Source organism: Solea senegalensis, linkage group LG17, assembly GCF_019176455.1.
Source record: "Solea senegalensis isolate Sse05_10M linkage group LG17, IFAPA_SoseM_1, whole genome shotgun sequence".
NCBI lineage: Eukaryota > Metazoa > Chordata > Actinopteri > Pleuronectiformes > Soleidae > Solea > Solea senegalensis.
Window position 1 is genome coordinate 5,381,853 of NC_058037.1, and position 18,809 is coordinate 5,400,661.

Sequence of the window (18,809 nt, forward strand, 5' to 3'; positions counted from 1 at the left end):
TGATGTGATGCCAAATCCTTTTCATGCTCGCCTGTATTTTCCCCACATGCTAACAGAATAAATGTGTCAGCGAGAGACACACAGGCAGAAATAGGTGCGTTGGCACATCTATATCTTGATGTCTTTCTATTCAGAGATGACTGCATGGCGGTTCACAGAGGGCAGGGAATAGTGTGCCACAGAAAGTGACAAATGTATTGTCTATCGTGTGCGATGGTGGGAGGTTGTTTTTAAATGTCACAGCGACTCTCATCCTCTGTCCCAGTTCGGGCCTAGTACGCAGAAGAATTGTCGCTGTGGCGGCGGCGGCGGCGGCGGCTCGGTGGCGGAGCAGGTCATCTTTCAACTGGAAGGATGTGGGCTTGATTCCCAGCTCCACGGGACGACATGTCGATGTGTCCTTGGGCAAAGCCCGCATTGCTCCTGACGGCTGGAAAGGTGCGATAGAAAACGCATGCCGCGCCGTATGAACGTGTGAGTGAATGGGTGTGAACGGGTGCATGACTGTATAAATACAAACCATTAAAGCACACACATAAACTGAAGCACAGGAAAATATCTTCTATTAAGAAAAATATTTTCTTTGACATATGGTTTTTTCGTTTCCTTTTCTGTGGCCTTCCCTTGACCTTCCTTTTACATTTTGACCGGTGTTTACTATTTTTTTATTTTTTCTAAAAGGCTAAGCTGCAGGAAAAGATCTAAGATGAGGTTAGTGTGAGATCAGTGTAGCCTGACGAAAACTCCTATAATAAATGCAGAGTCTTTCAAAAGCAATTTCTCCTTTCGCTAATGTCGAGTGAGCATGTCATACTCCAAAGGAATTAGGGGAGATAGGAAACTTGTTCATGTATGGCCTCCTGGTGTTCTGAATCTGAATCGAAAGCCAAAAAGAAACAAACAAAGTGCTCGTGGCTGGTCCAGCCTCACCCCTTTAGAATACTGAAAGAAGAGAGAGATGAAGATTAAGAGAGATTTTGTTGGAGCCATTCATATTGATTTGTTGGGATCTGTGGGCACACTGGATTGACATCTGAGTGACAGGAATGCCACAAGCGGTTGCATCCATGGTTTTAAATGATCGCCGTCTGCTGGGGAGCGCAGCGGCGAGGCATCTTTCGTCGACCGCACAGACTGTTGCGATGGACTGTATATGAAAATGGATGTGGTATTCCGCTTTGAAAAATGAAGATCAAGAACTAAAATGTTTCCATCAAGTGCAGAGTAAAATGTTACGGGACGTAACGACAGAAAAACATCACTCCCATGCAACCGGTGTAAAAATCCCATGGAAGTGGAGGCTACTCAACACCTGCAGTTTGTTCTCATACAGAGCTTGACATCTTGAGACTAACAGCCACATGGCTGTGAGCCGTCGGGCCCACAGACCACACCCCGTCTACCAAGTAAAGGTCCCGTTCTCAGTGCTCAGGGCTTTACCATTCCAAACCGTACCATCTACGGGGCGACTCCAGGGTTAAAAAAAAAAGAAGTTCATTTCAATTAAAGTCTATGGAAAATAAACCAGTCGGTAAACATTTTCCTGATGAGTTAATGGTCTCAAACGCTAGTTTCAGGTCTTGATGTCAATTTGGTAAATTCTGTTCCCATTTAGATCGGGCCACACGGTGGTGTAGTGGTTAGCACTCTCGCCTTGCAGCGAGAAGACCCGGGTTCGAGCCCCGGTTGGAACAAGGGCCTTTCTGCATGGAGTTTGCATGTTCTCCCCGTGTGTGCGTGGGTTCTCTCCGGGTTCTCCGGCTTCCTCCCACAGTCCAAAAACATGCAGTGTGGGGATTAGGTAAATTGGACACTCTAAATTGACCGTAGGAGTGAGTGTGAGAGTGAATGGTTGTTTGTCTCTAGTTGTGTGCGGCCCTGCGATGGACTGGCGAACTGTCCAGGGTGTACCCCGCCTATCGCCCGATGTAGCTGAGATTGGCACAGCACCCCCCCGCGACCCTCTGGTGGAGGATAAAGCGGTAGATGATGACTGTTCCCATATAGAGGAACTTCATCTTCAAGCTGTTTGGAAACTCGGTGCAGCCTCTTTCCCTCAGCCAGAAAGGGTGGAGATTCTGGGCTGAGTCTGGCACAGTGGGTGTCTGTCACTTTGGGCTTGCTTTTGGGCGAGTTTATCTGTCATAGAAGGCTTCCTTACATTGTCATCCCTGAAGGGAGATTAGACACACCACACTGACTCTCTCTCTCTCTGCCACGACGACCCACCCCCAAATCCCTTGTCTGGTGCTCTCTCTCCCCAACAACATTCCCCCCTCTCGAGCTGTCAATGTCTCTGTCCTCTATCTTGTTCTCTCTTCCTCCGCCCTCTCCTTCCCTCCTGCTATTTGTCAGAGCGCGCTCCACTGAGCCAGGACTGTGGACAGGTTACAGTAGTCGGAGGGTGGGAGTGGGTGGGGAATCCACCAGGATCGGCCATGCAAGTCACAGATGGGCCTGCGTCCACTCAGCAACACTGCTGCCACAGGTTATGGCATAAAGATGCTAAGCTACGACGGTTTGCATCCTGTCAATAATACATAGCCGTCGCTCTGAACATCCATCTTCAGAGGACAGTCACTTGGAGACTTGAACCGTTTAATTTTAAACATCGCAAAAACAAGCACACTGCAAGAAGATAGAAAATAATTGCACAAATGTCAAAGACCTGCACAATCCATACAGCAGTTATAGTCTGGGGGCACAAGAAGCTTAAATAAATGAAAGGGAAAAACAAGTTTTAATCTCATTCCTGCCAGCACTGCAGAAGACATTTCTCACAGTGAATTTTATAATTAGAGTGTTTTCCAACTTGTGCCAACCCCCGAGTGGCAGCATTGGCACACAAGAGGAAAAGGCCCCTTGGAGGCTTTTCCGAGCAAAAGGCATATGTAATGAGTCACGAGGTCCCTCTTCGCTCCAAATGACGTTAATTGCTGTCCAGGCAGAGGCCTGCTGAAAAAGGGCCAACACATGCACAGGGTCGGGCAATTTGGCACCGGAAGCACTGCAAAAAATAGACCCAAATCTATTTTTTTCCTAAAACGTGTGGGTAACTTGTAACATGTACGTTATTAGCTTTGCTGCCCACGAGAGAGAGAGAGAGAGAGGGAACATATGATGAAAATCATATTTTTAAGTGAAACTTTCTTATGAATTAGCTCACTGGTCAAAGAAGCAAAAGAAGAACACATCTTTTCTTCTTCTTCTTTTTTTCGCAGCTTTGACCAGCCTGGCATGTTCCAACAAGAAGTGTATGAATTAAAGATAATGTTGGAAGAATGAATTAACCATGATCTCTGCAGACTTCAAACCAACTTAATCAAAGAGGTCTTGTGAAATCCATGGGAGGGGGGAATGGCTTTCACCCATGTCCATTATCTTAACGTCATCTTTGTGCTGACTCTACTACTCTACTGTCATGGCCATATGCTTAGATCTTCCCTAACTGCAGGGGGATATGAGGCAAGCGTTGATTTCACACACACACACACACACTCTATAATAAATATGCTTATAGAGCAGGGGTGTCAAACATACGGCCCGGGGGCCAGAACCGGCCCGCCAGAGGGTCCAATCGGCCCACAGGAAGAATTTGTTAAAATTTCACACTAATCTAATTCACACTAAACGTAATGTCAAATGCTCCAGATACCCGTGACTAAATGTTTGTGCCTTTATAGATCCAGTGTGATGTGTAAATAGTACATTTAGGCATGATATTGTTGAAATTGCACTTATATTTCTCAAGAAATGTCATGTTTTGTAAAATTATCCTTCAGTAAATGTAAAACAAAGGAGAAAAAAACAAAGTGGTTCTTGTCGTTCATAGGTTATTATGCTATTATTTTACTGGTCCGGCCCCCTTGAGATCAAATTGTGCTGTATGTGGCCCCTGAACAAAAATGAGTTTGACACCCCTGTTATAGAGCATAAAACATTATACATCATATTAGTATGATTTACTGATTTAGAACATGTAAACATGCCAGATTAATCTTAATCTGTCGTCACGACAGGTACAAACAAAATACATACATAGGGAAAGGAGGATAAGGAAGGACATCTGATCTCAAATGTCTACTTTCATTTATTTGGTAACACCTTCACAAAAAACATTGAGTTTCTCGTGGAATAATGTAGTGATGACTACTGAGTTATTATGTGTCAGTACATCAAAGTGCCATCGCAGGATGGGCTCTAATTACTTCTGCAACAGGAGCTTATGTTTTCAGTCGTATTTGTCTGTTGTTGATTTGCCTGTCTGTTTGATTTATGAGCATCTTAACTAAAAAAATAAAAAGTAAAGATGAATTTGGATTACATTTTCTGACGAAGTAGGTTATGGCCCAAGGAAGAGATTATTTGTATTCTGTGGGAAACTAAGTGTCCTTGTTGGAGGTTTGTGCTCTCTGAGTGTCAAGTGTATCTACTTAACCCCGTAAGACAAAGTTGCATTGAAACTACAGCATATGTTTGTTCTAATTATCATTCCTTGCACCTGATATTGGAACAGATCAAGTGATAATTGGTCGTGAGGTCACCCATAAGCAACTGTTTTGGAGCCATGGGACTTATGATTTGAACTGGCAGCATCTATTTTCCTTCAAAAAAGGAAAATCATTTGCAAAGTGGACATCATTTTCTATTAAAGAAGACCTGCCACTAGTGACTGAGACCATTAACTCCTCAGGAAATTGTTTACTGACATTGTAAATCAGTTGAGACAAGTTTTTCCCCATAGACATCTGTACAAATGGAGTTCTATTTGAAACCAGCAGAGTTGCCCCCTGGTGGCTATTCAATATATTTTTTCACTTCCACATTGGCTCGCTCCAGTAAATTGGAAAACTGTGTTTACTTATAACACAAGGTCTAAGGTTTAGATGAGCTGAGATGTGCCCTGACTTTACACTTCCAACTCATGGCAACTGAACCATGCAGCAGTAAACACTGTGGCCATTCTCCCTTTGTATTGCACTCTGTGGATCAGCTGGGATTTTCAAACTGGTCTTTTGAGATACTCCTAAAACAGGTACCCTGGAGTTGAAACGCGGAAAACAATTACCGGAGCACAGTGAGAGTCATGGATTGATTAAAAATAATCGTGCAAAGCACCAAAGGCGATTTTTCCTCCCGTTTCATTATGATTTAACTGCTGATCCTGAACCCGAAGACCATCTACCCAACTGACACTCATGTATACACAACTCACAGACACATTAAGTATGTCATCAGGTTGAAAAGGTCATAACCTTATTGGTCGACTTGGGCGCCCAATCAAACAGGAATCTATTGGGGTCTGTGGCCTCGTTAGTGGTTTGCTATGACCTTACTGGAAATGTGGTCTGTGTGTGTGTGTGTGTGTGTGTGTGTGTGTGTGTGTGTTCATGCTGGGGTACAAAGGGAGTGCTTCGCAGAACTGGAACTCAAACTAAAAATAGATAATATGACTTTTTTTTTCCCCTCCACAATAGAGAGACGGAGGAAATGGCTGAGGGCAGTGGAGGAGCAGAACAAGATATGTGGAGATGGAGGACTTGGCTGTCACGTCCTTGGCCATCTGCCCTGTGTGCTGCCTGCCCAGAACGTTTGAGGATCAATAAAACTGCGAGATACTTTCTATAACCTTCAGTGATTCAGTGCTCATAATAATTCTATATACGAGCCATCCAGAAGGAAATATCTTTTTTCCTTATAGATTGGTTTTCTGATGATCCAAGCTTCATAAAAAAGTGATATAGTCTCCTTTTGTCTCCCTGTCAGTAGAGCTTTGTCAGGGTGGGAGTCAATAATGGGAGGATTAAATAAATACAAAATGCACAGGTACTCACTTTCACATTTTCACTCCATTTGTGAAGGAGCCTCGCACTCAAATTTGATCCCCTCAATTTTTTTTTTTATCAGAGAGAGAAAAAAACAACTTAACTGCTTTTTTATTTCATTCTTTTTTTTTTTTTTACATGCAGGAGCTTAATCTGCCATGAATACATTTGGAGTGTGTACACATATGTGTGTGTGTGTGTGAGAGCCAATCTGCCACACCGTCGCCGATATTGAAAGCAGAACTTTTTTTTCCCTTGGCTTCTTTCCGCTAGATTTATTTTCTAATGTCGACGTTTATCACTTCAGCAGATTTGCAATTCCTCATTCCCCTCCTTGTCGATAATCCAAGAGGGAGTTCATTGGCTAAATTGTGAATCTCTTTCTTTTAGCCCCCTCTCTCTCTCTCTCTCTCTCACTGTCACTCTGGTTTACCTCTGGTTTTGCTTTTTTCTCACATCTGAGAAGTGGAGAGTGGCTGTAGCAGGTAATGTTTGTGCCTTGCGCGAGGATTTAGGAGTGTCTTTTGAGCCGAGATGGCACCTGGCCTTCTGTGTGAGATACACCTCAATCGATTCCACATCCCACTGATCTTTCATTAGACGCTCGTCACAAGCTGTCCAACTCATCACTCGAACACATGTAGCATAACGCCTGGAGCGGGGTAAATAGAGGAAATTGTAAAATGATGCTGCTGCTGACTGAAGTGAGGTGCATTTGATCTCGGAGAGCATCTGTCTTTTCCAAGAGAGTGCAGCTACTTAAAGACCGAACCGAGGTATGTGTAATTCGGCCTCGATACTAAAGTTGATATGTTTCACATCTCTACCAGTAGCCCAGAGGGAAACACTTGGCTTTTGAGCAGCGAAGTTATGGGAGTAAAAACAACAAACACACATTTGCAGGAAAAACGCTAAATTGAAGGTGCTTTATGTTAGAAATGTATTATATTAAGACATAAAATAACCATGATGAGTCATCAGATTAAAGGAATGTTAAATTGAAATCCTGGCTTCAACAGGCAGCGTATTCATAATTCTAGGCTGTAAACTGTTTATTTTTCAGTTTGGTGTATTGGATTGTTGCGCCACCCACTGACTCATAGCCCATAGAACATCACAGGACGCTGCTGAGCATTGGAAATAGTGAATGACACCAAATCTAAAAAAAACACTTAGTACCCCTCTGAAAAATGTCTCAACCAGAGGAGAAGAAGAACTGCAGTGCAGGAACGATGTTGTAGTACAATAAACATGTATATATCTGCTCCTGGTTTCTCTCTTCTGTATCTACCTCACCTCACCTCTTTCCCTCCCCCCCGGCTCTCCTCTATCCCCCATTTTTCCTTTCACCCCAACCGGTCGAGGCACATGGCCGCACATTTTTGAGTCTGGTTCTGTCAGGGAGTTTTTTGCACTGATGTTGTAGCGTTTGCTCATTTGTGAATGTGTTGGCTTTCTCTTCTCTCTATAACACTGTAAAGGTTTCTGCCTTACTGTGTACACTGCCTTGTCATAACGTATGTTGTGATTTGTTGTGATCTACAAATTGATGTGTCGGTGTGATGGTTGTTTCCTGACGGGGAGGAAAAACCCGCCAGTGTCGGCTAAAACTGTCTCTACACTCTCTTGCCTGTGGATATTTAACGTAACATATTTTCGCGGCCTATTATTGTCGCCTTTGCCGTCTTTTCTCATCCTGTGATAATTCTCGGCTGCTGCCTCGAGGAGACACGCTGTCACGTTCAATCTGCACCTGTTATGCTGATATGCTAAAATTAACCTAATAGGTTCAATGTTTATAAAAATAAAACTGCATGTGTTTCATGTGCATGTGCATTAACACAGTGTTATGCCAGGTATATGTGCAGCATCTTATTTTTCTATTTCAGAAAATCTGGCAACCTACTTCTGCAATATAGCCATATTCAACTCTAAACTGGTCGTCCCTGTTGTACTGTACATGTTTTACATATTACATCACCTCAATGGTGATTCTTCCATGTTGGGCACGACTCTACCAGTGATAGGTGTAATGTCAGATGGGCCTGCTGTGGACACAGGACAGGGCGACACATCTGGACGATGAGAGTGCTCTCATTTCCTTTTGGAGAGAAATAGAGCCCTCAAATGACTACAAAGAGATGAGAAAATACACAGAGAATAAAAAAAACGATAACAATGAAGTTGAAAACAACTATAAAGATGTGAGACAAACACACAAAAGGATCCAACGTGACTGGGGAGATGGAAAATCACCACAAATTAAAACGGAATACAACAACAAAGAGGTCATAAAACTGCTGGAGATACGGGAAAAAAAGAGGACACAAAATGACACAAAATGACTACAAAGAGATGAAACATTACATCAAAGAGACAATAAATGACCGCATTTCCTCTCTCTTTGATGATAACAACGGCATAATCTGTCCCTACATTATGCATAGTAATTTGATATATTGTTAAGATAAAATTATTGATTAGAGCAGCATAAAAGAAAACCACAGCTTGTGTATATAAAAAAAAAAGACAGGAAAGCAGAATGATAACTGATATGTTTTGCTCCTTTTAAACAGAGCTGCTGAGGAGACGACCCTTCATAATGTCACCTCTGCTTGTTTGATTTTGAAATAGCTTGCTGCCGTTTTAGAATGAGAAGCCTGACATGTAACACAACAGGATGAGCGTCTATCTTGCCATGCCAGCTGCTCCTTATATGTCACTTTCTTCCCCGATATCCCACTGCATCACCAAGTGATATTGCGAGATATTTTCTCCAGATAGAGAAAATGTCACCAAGAAAGGATCTAGAAAATGTGTCACGGTTAAGTGATATGTATGTATATATATATATATATATATATATATATATATATATATATATATACATATGTACATATGTATATATATATATGTATATATATATATATTTCAACATTTCTCTCAGTACCTATTCAACAATTGACTGTTATATCAATGGACCTCTGGTGCCATAAAGGCAAAACTGTGGCAATTATCAATGATTGACGGCGATATATGCGACGCCCCTCAATCCTCTAATGTAAAATGCAGTATTTCTCCTGTGGTTATTCGTTCTTTTTGTCCGTTATATGAGTAACAGACTACATCATTTCAGAGAAGAGCAAAGTTTTGAAGATACACGTTCTGTTTACAACTCTGAATGAACCTTGACCTCAACACAGCGCTTAAGGAGAGCTTTACTTTTTTTCCCCCATTTTGCAGCTGAATTCAGATGAACTGACCGACGGGGGTCACCGACTTTCAATTAAGCCTTGAGTATAAAGTACTGTGCACTGTGGAAGTACACAGGAGAAAAAGGGAGGGGTTAAAAAGGAGTGAGAGATAAGAGGGAGAGAGCAGGTTGTGGGGGTGGGTGGTGTTAGTGGTGTCAAAGTGAGACAGAACAGGCAACACATAATTTGGAATTCACAGCCAATGTGCTTGTGTGCTGAGACCTATGTGAGCCAAGTTTGTCTCTGATCCTGCTCTGAATTCACAAATACCCGCATCTCTCCATCTCCCTCCCTTCCTCTTATTCTTCCTCTTTTTCATTCAGCCTCTTGTATTTATTCTACTTTTGGATGTACACAATGCTCTATGCCGCGTCTCTTTCATCTTCTCCCTCTGTCTCTTCATCACTCGGAAAATGGGATCCGTGTCCTTTTCGCGAGGCTGTGAAAACACGAGCATCCCCCTCGGGGAGGGGCTGTCAGAGAGCAAAGAGGGGAGAAGGAGGCACACTGTTTGTTTCCCATTGAATTTTTCATCCTAATCCATGAAATATACATCGCTGAGGCCAGGGCTAAGGCCAGGGACCACATGGGCACATTGTAATAATGTTACTCTGTTTGTCCAGCTTGAGCAGTTATTACTTGTTGCTACTCCCTGGCAACAGGGGTGAGACGATGATCGGATGTGTGCGTATATATATATATATATATATATATATATATATATATATATATATATATATGTATATATGAGTGTGTCAGAGGGCCTGCTACATGATCCCCACATCCCGCGACACCCCTCCACCGAGATGCCTTGGGTTGACATGACTGACAGGCAGATGTCCCTGTAGAGGCCTCGTATCATGTATATTGAAGTGTCAGTGCCAGTGTACCATGGTGTGAGATTGTTGAATGAGCCTGTGAAAATGTGTGTGTGTGAATGTGTGTGTGTGTATATATATATATATATATATATATATATATATATATATATATATATATATATATATATATATATACACACATACAGTATATATGTACATGACTGTAGCGCCGAGTGAGAAAATAAGTCAGAGTGAGTGTGTGGGTGTGTACGAGAGCCACACGAGTCCGTGTTCTTGTGGTACATGTGTTTGTGTGTATCCATGTGTGTGCTTATTAGACACAAGAATGCTTTTTGGTGTAATGTGCATTTGAGTGTGTCTGTGCCTGCGTTTCCCATCAGTGCGAAGGTGCCTGCTGAGGTTTTCCATAATTAATAACGGCACACACCCAGCGCTCCACCTCTGCCTTGATTATCCTCTGTCATTTCACATATGGCAGTGACATTACAAAACCAGAGGCGTGAATAATAAGTTAAAATCAACACTTGAACTGTTGTGGGTTTTTGTTTTTTTTTCCTGTAACATTCAATATCCTTTGGCTATAAAGTGACAGTTCATTAATTTTTTGCGAGTACAATTTTACACTCAATCTTCAATTTTCCCGGGGTTAGTTCCATGGATCACGCATTGTTTTTGAAACAAATCCTAAAAATGAGTGAGCTTGTTAGTAATAATACTCATTAAAACGATAAGTTGTTGTGGGGAATGTCTTGTTCTATAAAAAAAAACCAAGTCAAACTTCAACATGTCTCCTGCTAATCCCTGGGTCACAGCATTTGTTTATGGATAAATAATTACATTCATTTTGTTCTTGGTCAGCTGGGATTGGCACCAGCTGTGCCAGCAACCCTAATAAAAAAAAGATAATAGAAAAAGGTAATAAAAGATCACAAATGAATGAATTTTTTGTAAAAAAACAACAACAACATTATTATAAATTAAGGCACGTCCTGCATTATTAGCCTGTCCTTTGGCCATGTCTTGGTGAAAGACAACAAATCTTTGGATATTTTTCTTTATTTAATTTCCTGTTTAAAACAGACATCAATATAGTTTGTCTGATGTGATTTGGTTTGCGTCAAAGGGGAATTCAGTGATTCTGTAATCTGTTGCATTCATTCATTCATTTCAGCCTCATCCAGGACACATGTACCTCCTCTTTTTTTTAATCAACATTTTACAAACTCATACAGACAGATGGACAGTCAACTTCCAAACTGAACGACACTGGCTATGCTTCCAGTCCACTTTCACCCCAGGAAGAACAACAGCGCCACCATTTGTGTTCGCTCACAAAAGGATTCAAACCTGTATTTGCTAATGCCGCGAATGGTCTGATCTCTTCTGTGAGAGACCTGTTACAATGGCTCGTGCAGCTCATTGTGACAAATCAAAGAGATAAGACTTGACCGTTTCAGTATAGGGAAAAGCACAAGAATTTAAATTCAGGAAAGTGAGTGCAGTGATAAGAGGCTGGTACTTAGTATTGGCTGATAACTGGAGAGGTAATGGAATCAGCAAAAGGTTGGATCCGTGCACCCATTGGATATCTGGCACTTGCATTGTCTGCTGTGCGACTTGTGCATAATTCAAATGTGGGAGAACGGGAACGGGAACTTTGCAAACGCAGAGTTGCTGGTTGGGAGCAGGAGTGTCAAACAGCACATTTGTTTGCCCTGAGGGTCCACAACCATACCACATTTATCCAATTATGGCTCTCGGAATCAAAGGCGGGCCAAACTGTCAAGATAACCTGTAAACTATAGTACATGTAACATGTCACAAAACCATAACAACACAAATGTAAACAAACACGTGGGACTCCTCACGCTCAGCTTTGAAAGCAAATGCTCACTGCAGCGTGTAACACTTTGCCTTCCACACACATGTGCACACACCATCTGCTACCTAGAATAGCATCTCAGCTCAGCCCACTGTGAAGAGTCAACCCGAGAATGATCCGGTATTATACGTTTTCACCTCGCGTGAAAAGGTTCATTTGCTTGCAAGTTTAAATAACATGTCGCGTTGCGTCGTCGGAAAAATCTAAATCATAAAGCAGCGGAGACTCTGCTGCTGTTTGCACTCAGAGAAAACATATGCATCATCAAATTCACAGTAATGCAGACTCCATGTATTGCACGTGGCTCGTTGTGAAAACATATTCCCCCCAGCTTTTTATTTCCACGGGGAGAATCTAATGTGGCCAAGTAAGGAAATACAAAGTCAAATAAGAAGCTGTAATGTTATCAGAGGCCATGAGCCATAACCATGATAATATCTATCTTTCCCTGCCGAGGTGCCGGGTAACTTGATAGAAGCAATACTTTGCCGGGCCATATATGCGCTCATGCACACAGGTGCACATCAAGCATCTTATATTAGGTCTGTCAGAGGGAGAGGGAGTCGGAAACAGTGGGGAACAGACACAGTTAGCCATAAATACATTGACACAAAAGATGGAAGGATGGTGAGGGAGAGAGAGTGAAGACGTGACTGAATAATACATGTGTACTCCTGCATTAATACATTAAATATACATGCGCCGGTGTAGGTATAACTGTTACGTATGTACGGGGGACGGAAAAAGGACACAGCATATATGCAATTCAACATTTATCATCTACAGGCACTTAATTCCACACCTTACGTCTGAATGTCTACATTAGGGTTTTCAATTATCCGCCGGCTGCCTCTTTCCTCCTGTGCGTATCAGGATGAAGAGGAATCTGAAGTGGGTAATGGAAGTACATGTGCCGTCGCCGCATTTCAAAACCATAAGCCCGGTTGGCCGTGGATGCATGTTTTGAAAGGAAGTGCAAAGGATCTAAATGACTTCCAGTGTTGGAGGGCGCGGTGTGAAAACGTGTTTGGTGCACGTGCCGGGGCGAGGCGACATATCTGGATGATCTATCCGTCCTGCCGGGAGAAGTTTTATGAAGACTGTTAATATTACATCTGAGAAGTGCGTTTTTATTTCCATATAAACCTCAAGTGCAAACGGTAAAAAAATGGGACCACTACGGTGGTTTATGAGAAATATTTAAAACCTTTTAACGTCGCCCTAAATAACTTCAATTTAAAACCAAAAAAATCCACGTCGCAACACAAATGTTCAAAGCAACAACAAGGGTTTACCTTTCCAACAAAAGCAGCTCGGATTCCAGACACGATGAATTAGTCATTTTCAATATATCATCTCTACCCCTATTGTGGTTATTGGAGTTTTCTTCATTGTTGTGATGATGTGTGAAGTGCAGCATATTTTGAGTTACAAAGAATGTGTTGCACCACTTGCAGAGTCTTTATCTTGTCAGGTGTTTTTGCTGTGATTCTTTCCCCCGCCGCCCTAATTGGAAACCAAACGAGCTGCCAGACACAAAACTTGATGGAGCGTTTGCAATCTCTGTTTTGCCTGATTTCCAACTTGTCACCTTCGACGTCTCCAAAAAAAACAGGGAGGGAGGGCAAGGTGAACTGTGATAGACCTCATTCACACTCTGCGCTGGAGTGTTCAAACAATGCAGAGGGGGAGAGGATGGAGTCTGGTGGCTGATGCACGTACTGTGTTACAGTGACGTGATCGCGATCGAGCACAGCTCAGCACTCGTGTCGCACTTCTTGCGTCTTTCTCTCTCTCTCTCATCTCCTTCATCTGAAAAGCAGTCATGACTTGTATGTTCGGTTTACATACACAGTAGTGTATACATCTTAACCTTCAGATTGTCCCAGCTACCGGGGATGAGATTGGATGATATCCAAAAACAGACGATCCTGCTTTTCCCTTAGCAGTAAGATTTTTGGCAGGTTTGAAACTGCTGTTATTGAAATTGTACCATCATGTATCCTCAACAGTGTTGCCATCCAACTATATCCATGTGAGTTGATTTTTTTAAATGATATGCAAGAACTGGTCCCCTAGGTGCTCTATATGGTAGTCAGCTTCGGGTCACCATAGTAACCATTCTCGCTCTCTTTGGGCTACAGCATCACGTAGGACGCAGTCGCCCTGTAAAGCATACATCGAATTTGATGTAAACTGACGGCATTTTCACAATATTCTAATTTCAAATGCATCATTAATATGTGGACGGACACATAAGACGCAGCAGATACGATGCAGTTAGAATACAATTGTGAAGTCGTTCTCTCTCACTGTGTGCATATTTGTGCATTAAATCTTGGGTAATCTTCACCTGCAGTCAACTACTCTTCCTGGCGAGAGGCTGGATGAGTCACGATCGGCACATTTAGCCCTCGGCTTAGACGTTTGCCGTCACGGATTTAAGCTTGCACACACGAACACACAAACACACACGACTTCTAATCACTGCAGTGCTGCCAGAAGCCCCTCTTTTGACTCATCTTTCAGTGAAATGTCACCTGTGACTCAAACTTCTTTGGTATTTGTTTTCCATACAGCGCTAGGTTCACATCTTAGCATTAGATTGCTTTTTTTTTTTTTCTAAATGTCACCTGACTATTCTGATTTCTAATCTGCATTCGGAAATGTTACGAACCAACACACATTTGCCCCTCAGTTTTCCAACCGAGCACGCCGTTGTTCTTAGCAGTTAAAAGGTAAACACTACAATCAGCATTTTAATTCAGGATTGCCAAACAAGCCGTAAGCTAATCACGGCGACGAAGGAGAGCAGATAATGAAGAATGCAAAAGAGGGAAACCAAGGAGGGAGCTGGTGATTAGGTTTTGCCTCTGTCTGCATATCAGAGTGTAAAAACTGCAGAGGTGATTTCCCTTTCTGTTGACTCTGCCACCTCATATATTCAGCTGCTTACGACATCATTGTGTGCTGATTGTCAAGTAGTGACCCAATAACTGCAGAAGGCCGAGGCAATGGCCCAGAGCCTGATGAGACCTTTGGTTAGACAATCGACACATACAATGCCTTTAACCTTTTCGTCCGGGTTCATCACTTGGTGTTAAAAATTGACAGTCAAGTGCTGGCATCTATCATTAGCATTTAGTATCTAATGACATTTCAGTGACGTCTGGAATCTCTTCTCATTCAACAGACACACATTTACACCTGCAAAGGCAACTAACTAACTAACTAACTAACTAACTATTTCCCTGTGGCAGAAACATATGTCACTTTTTCTAATTTTCTAATTCTAATCTCTACCACAATGTATTTTTGGGGAAAAACAGCAGCCTCAGGATGCCGTGACTTATGGAGTGTTTTACTTTCAAAGGCTATAATTATTGTTAATGATAAAGGAAACACACTGTTTCTGTCTGTACACCCTTGGCTGTCAGTAAGTCATTTAAAACGCAACAAATTACCAGTGGGATATAAACCATAGAGCAAAGAATAAAAATGTGATATTAAAAAAGAAAAAGAAGAAAAACACCCACACACACACACACACTGTTCGATACACGCTGCTTCCCAGAATAAACTGGCAAATCTTCCACTTGCTTTAGACTATTAATACATTCATTAGCACCATGAGGCTTGAGGAATGAAGACATTCACCACCCAAGACTCACAGCTAAAATTACAAGAGATACCCTGCTTGGCGAGCTTTGCTGTGATATGTAAAAAGCGGGCATTAAACATGCATCCCTTCCTCACTCTTTTACAGGTTTCTGCAATTACTCAGTCGGTTGGTAACATGCAGAGAGGCTTTCCCCCCCTACACCGCTGGCTACTGTACATCTTAATCATTTCTCTCCATCAATGCCTTTGCACTTCCTCTTCCTCTGACACGTGCACGCATGCAAACACAAACCCACACGCGTTCACTTCACATCTCTCTGTAATGTAAAGGCAGCGCAGAAAGCTGTTGGCCCTCATCTTTGCGGAGCAGATGGCTGCATCCCTGCACCACATGGTCTGCACTCTGGAGATGAAGGGAGCTCTTTAAGAAGAAAAAGACTTTCAATCTGCTTTCGCAACTGTAGCTCCTCCTCCTCATCATCAGATCTTTTTTTTTTTTTTATTTCGACACATGGCCTTGCTCTCTCCCACCATCACCACCACCACCACCACCACGTTGTCGCACGCCTCCCCCGCAGTGACTTGACGCCCTGCATTCATCCAGCTGCGCTTGATGATAATGTAAATACTTAATGCTTATGTAAACGAGTCAAACCCAAGGTCGCACAAGTGAGATTATTAAGATGCCGCTTGGACGCACAGTCAACTGGCCAAGAATTCAACCCCCACCCCCTGTTTTCTATCATTTCCCTCCCAACATGTGGGGACACACTGCATATGTATGGAGAGACACATTCACTTATTCATACAGGGAGTCAGTTTGGATGTGCTTGGGAGTCTGGAAGAAGATGGCCAGCAGGGACGAGGGAGTATAAGGAAATCAGTTTTCTCCTATTCTGAATAGATCTGCACCATTTGTATATTTTAGTTTAAGGCAGTCGGTAGATTTGGTTTGAGGACCGCAACTGACAACAACCATAAAAAGTGAAATGTGGCAGAGTTTGTGACATTTACTGGCGAGACCACAGACTGCGACGGAGGATGGAAGAACCATGGTGGCCTTTGCATATCAGAAAGATCATTCTACTTCATTTGTGTCATAAATCTCCACTTCAAAATGCAAAAAACATTCCATTCGGGACAATCTAAAAAAAACTCGAAGGATGGCAGCCTCTTTAAAGCCCATGTCAAGTACATAAAGGCTTATTTTTTGGGTTACAAAAAGCAAACAATATTTATGGTAAAGCAATACTAATCTTATATAAACATACTTGTTGTGTTTAATTTCCGCTAATAAACCTAAATGCCACACTGTCACCTTTGGTCGTCATCCTGTGTGTGTGTGTGTGTGAGATTGTGGTTGTAAAGCTTGAAACACAATCTAATATGTCGCCTTTCCAGCACGACTCAGCACAGCAAGGCACGGCTCAGCTCCTCTCGGCTTGATATCATCTTCCATTAGTACCTCCTCAATGTGGGCGGAGTCAACTGCCATGCTGTCGACACACACAAACTAGACACTTGTAAAGCAGTTATTATCGGTGAACTGAATCATTAGACTCAGCTGGTTATTGTTCTTTTTAACTGATCGACAGTTTGGCATTGTTCGGTTGGATTCTTGAGTCACACGCCGTGCTCGTGACTCTTCCGGTGCCGACTCTCACCGACGTCACCGATAGTATTAGCTCGACTCGCTTGGAACCTCGACAGAGCAGGTACTACAAAAACACCAGTTACCAGGTACTTTCCCTAATGGAGCAAAGCAAATAAAACGAGTCGAGTCGTGCTGGAACTGCGTAGTGGAAAAGTGCCAATAGACAGCAAGAACAAAGCTCTAACAGAAGCGACCATATGCAAACTTTTTTAACCTTAAAATAGCAGCATATGGAGAATCTTTAACTCCCTCTCTGCACCTAAACTCCTCTCCTTGCACAATGTAAATTTGATGAGTGGGTAGGAACATGGTGAGAAGTGTGTGAATTAATGAGTCACCAACTCAAACTGCCAGAATCAAGCCCAGCAACTTCAAGAGTATAAATCAACTGATCTGGCCAAAAACAACAACTAAACTTTGTTTTTAACAATCTGCTTCGGCATGGTGTGTTGTGACAGCATGTCCAGCCAACGGCACATACTGTTGAAATGTGGAAATATCCAATACATGAGGGACTTTAGAATGAGTGAGCGAATCTGAAGAGAAAGCGGCCATCGTTACGGCGACTTACAATGTGGAGCATGATGAAGTCACCCAGACGTGGAGCGCTGTCGATGCGGACAAGGATGCCGTCCTTGATGGTGGTGCTGAAGCCCACTGCCAGCCGGTCCGTCCGCGTGCTCGGCCGCTCGTTGTTGGGCCACGTGTACGTGATCAGTCCTCCTCCTTTACCGAAGATGTAGGTGGTGCCAGCTGTGGAAACACAAAGATGTTTAAAAAAAAATGATTTCTTGTTTGAAAAATAGAAGCAGATAGGTTAAATTCAATTTTGTCATATACAAATGTAGTCCAACTAGACACCGGGGAGCACAGTGTTGTCACTTTTCTGACAAAAACTGGATCCAAAGCACATTTATTAGGTGTGAGGAATATTGTCCCTCACACTGTAATTGTGTTGAGTTCTATTTTAGGGTTTTAATGGTATTCAGCCACCACCATCTTTTGGGTAAAAGTCAGTGGCTCCCATGGCGCCATCTATGACTTATCCAGCTCTTAAATATAGCCCCTTTCCAGGGAATAACAGCCAGTATGAGCAGAACCGGATAAGTCTCCCAATCCTCATGTATTATATATGAGACCTGCAACCATAGAACAAAGGCTGGCACAAGAAAGGAGAGAAGGGGGAGCAAGAAAAAAAAAGAAAATCGAAGAACTTTCGTCAGGTTTAATTTGACAAATGCAGTGAAGGGAAAAAAATGGCTTCATGTGGCACCAGTGGGGAAATATTTCACTGGAATTAAAACCGTATTACATAACCCACTATCCAGATTTGTGTCAGATTAGAAGGTCTGATTGGATCAGGTTTGGCTCTCAGCCACAGAATAAATGGACGTTGTTTGTGAATATATTTTTCCCCACCATCACACGGAGTTGTGAAAACTACTCAATTCCAACTTCTTAATGTTCCCCAAGGTGTGTCAGACATGAAACACAGAACCCTTGAGCTGCTTCGCCATCTCATCCACATTTAGGCAAAGATAATCAAGAGATCAAAGGCATTAGACCTACAACAGAGAGACGAGAGGGTGAATCAATATGGGGAGACGAAAACAGACTCCTTTGGACTGAGGATAGTGAAAAGAATTTGGCTCTCCTCAGTGGCTGACAGTAGATTGCTAATGAAGTCTCTGAGTTCTTGCAATTTAGTTTATTTATTTCTGCTTCATTCAG

General features: G+C 42.5%; 1 protein-coding gene across 12 annotated transcripts in view; it reads right to left on the minus strand.

Annotated features, from left to right (window-relative positions):
* LOC122784154 (neurexin-3b) overlaps positions 1 to 18,809 on the minus strand; it is a 279,349-nt gene that overhangs the window by 58,670 nt on the left and 201,870 nt on the right. For all 12 annotated transcript variants that reach the window (XR_006362148.1, XR_006362147.1, XM_044049273.1 and 9 more), the window contains one exon: positions 17,650 to 17,831. Coding sequence is in view for 10 of the 12 variants with exons in the window: in XM_044049273.1 (XP_043905208.1) it covers positions 17,650 to 17,831 (182 nt within the window). In the remaining 2 variants the exon portion in view is untranslated. The remainder of the gene's footprint in view (positions 1 to 17,649; positions 17,832 to 18,809) is intronic.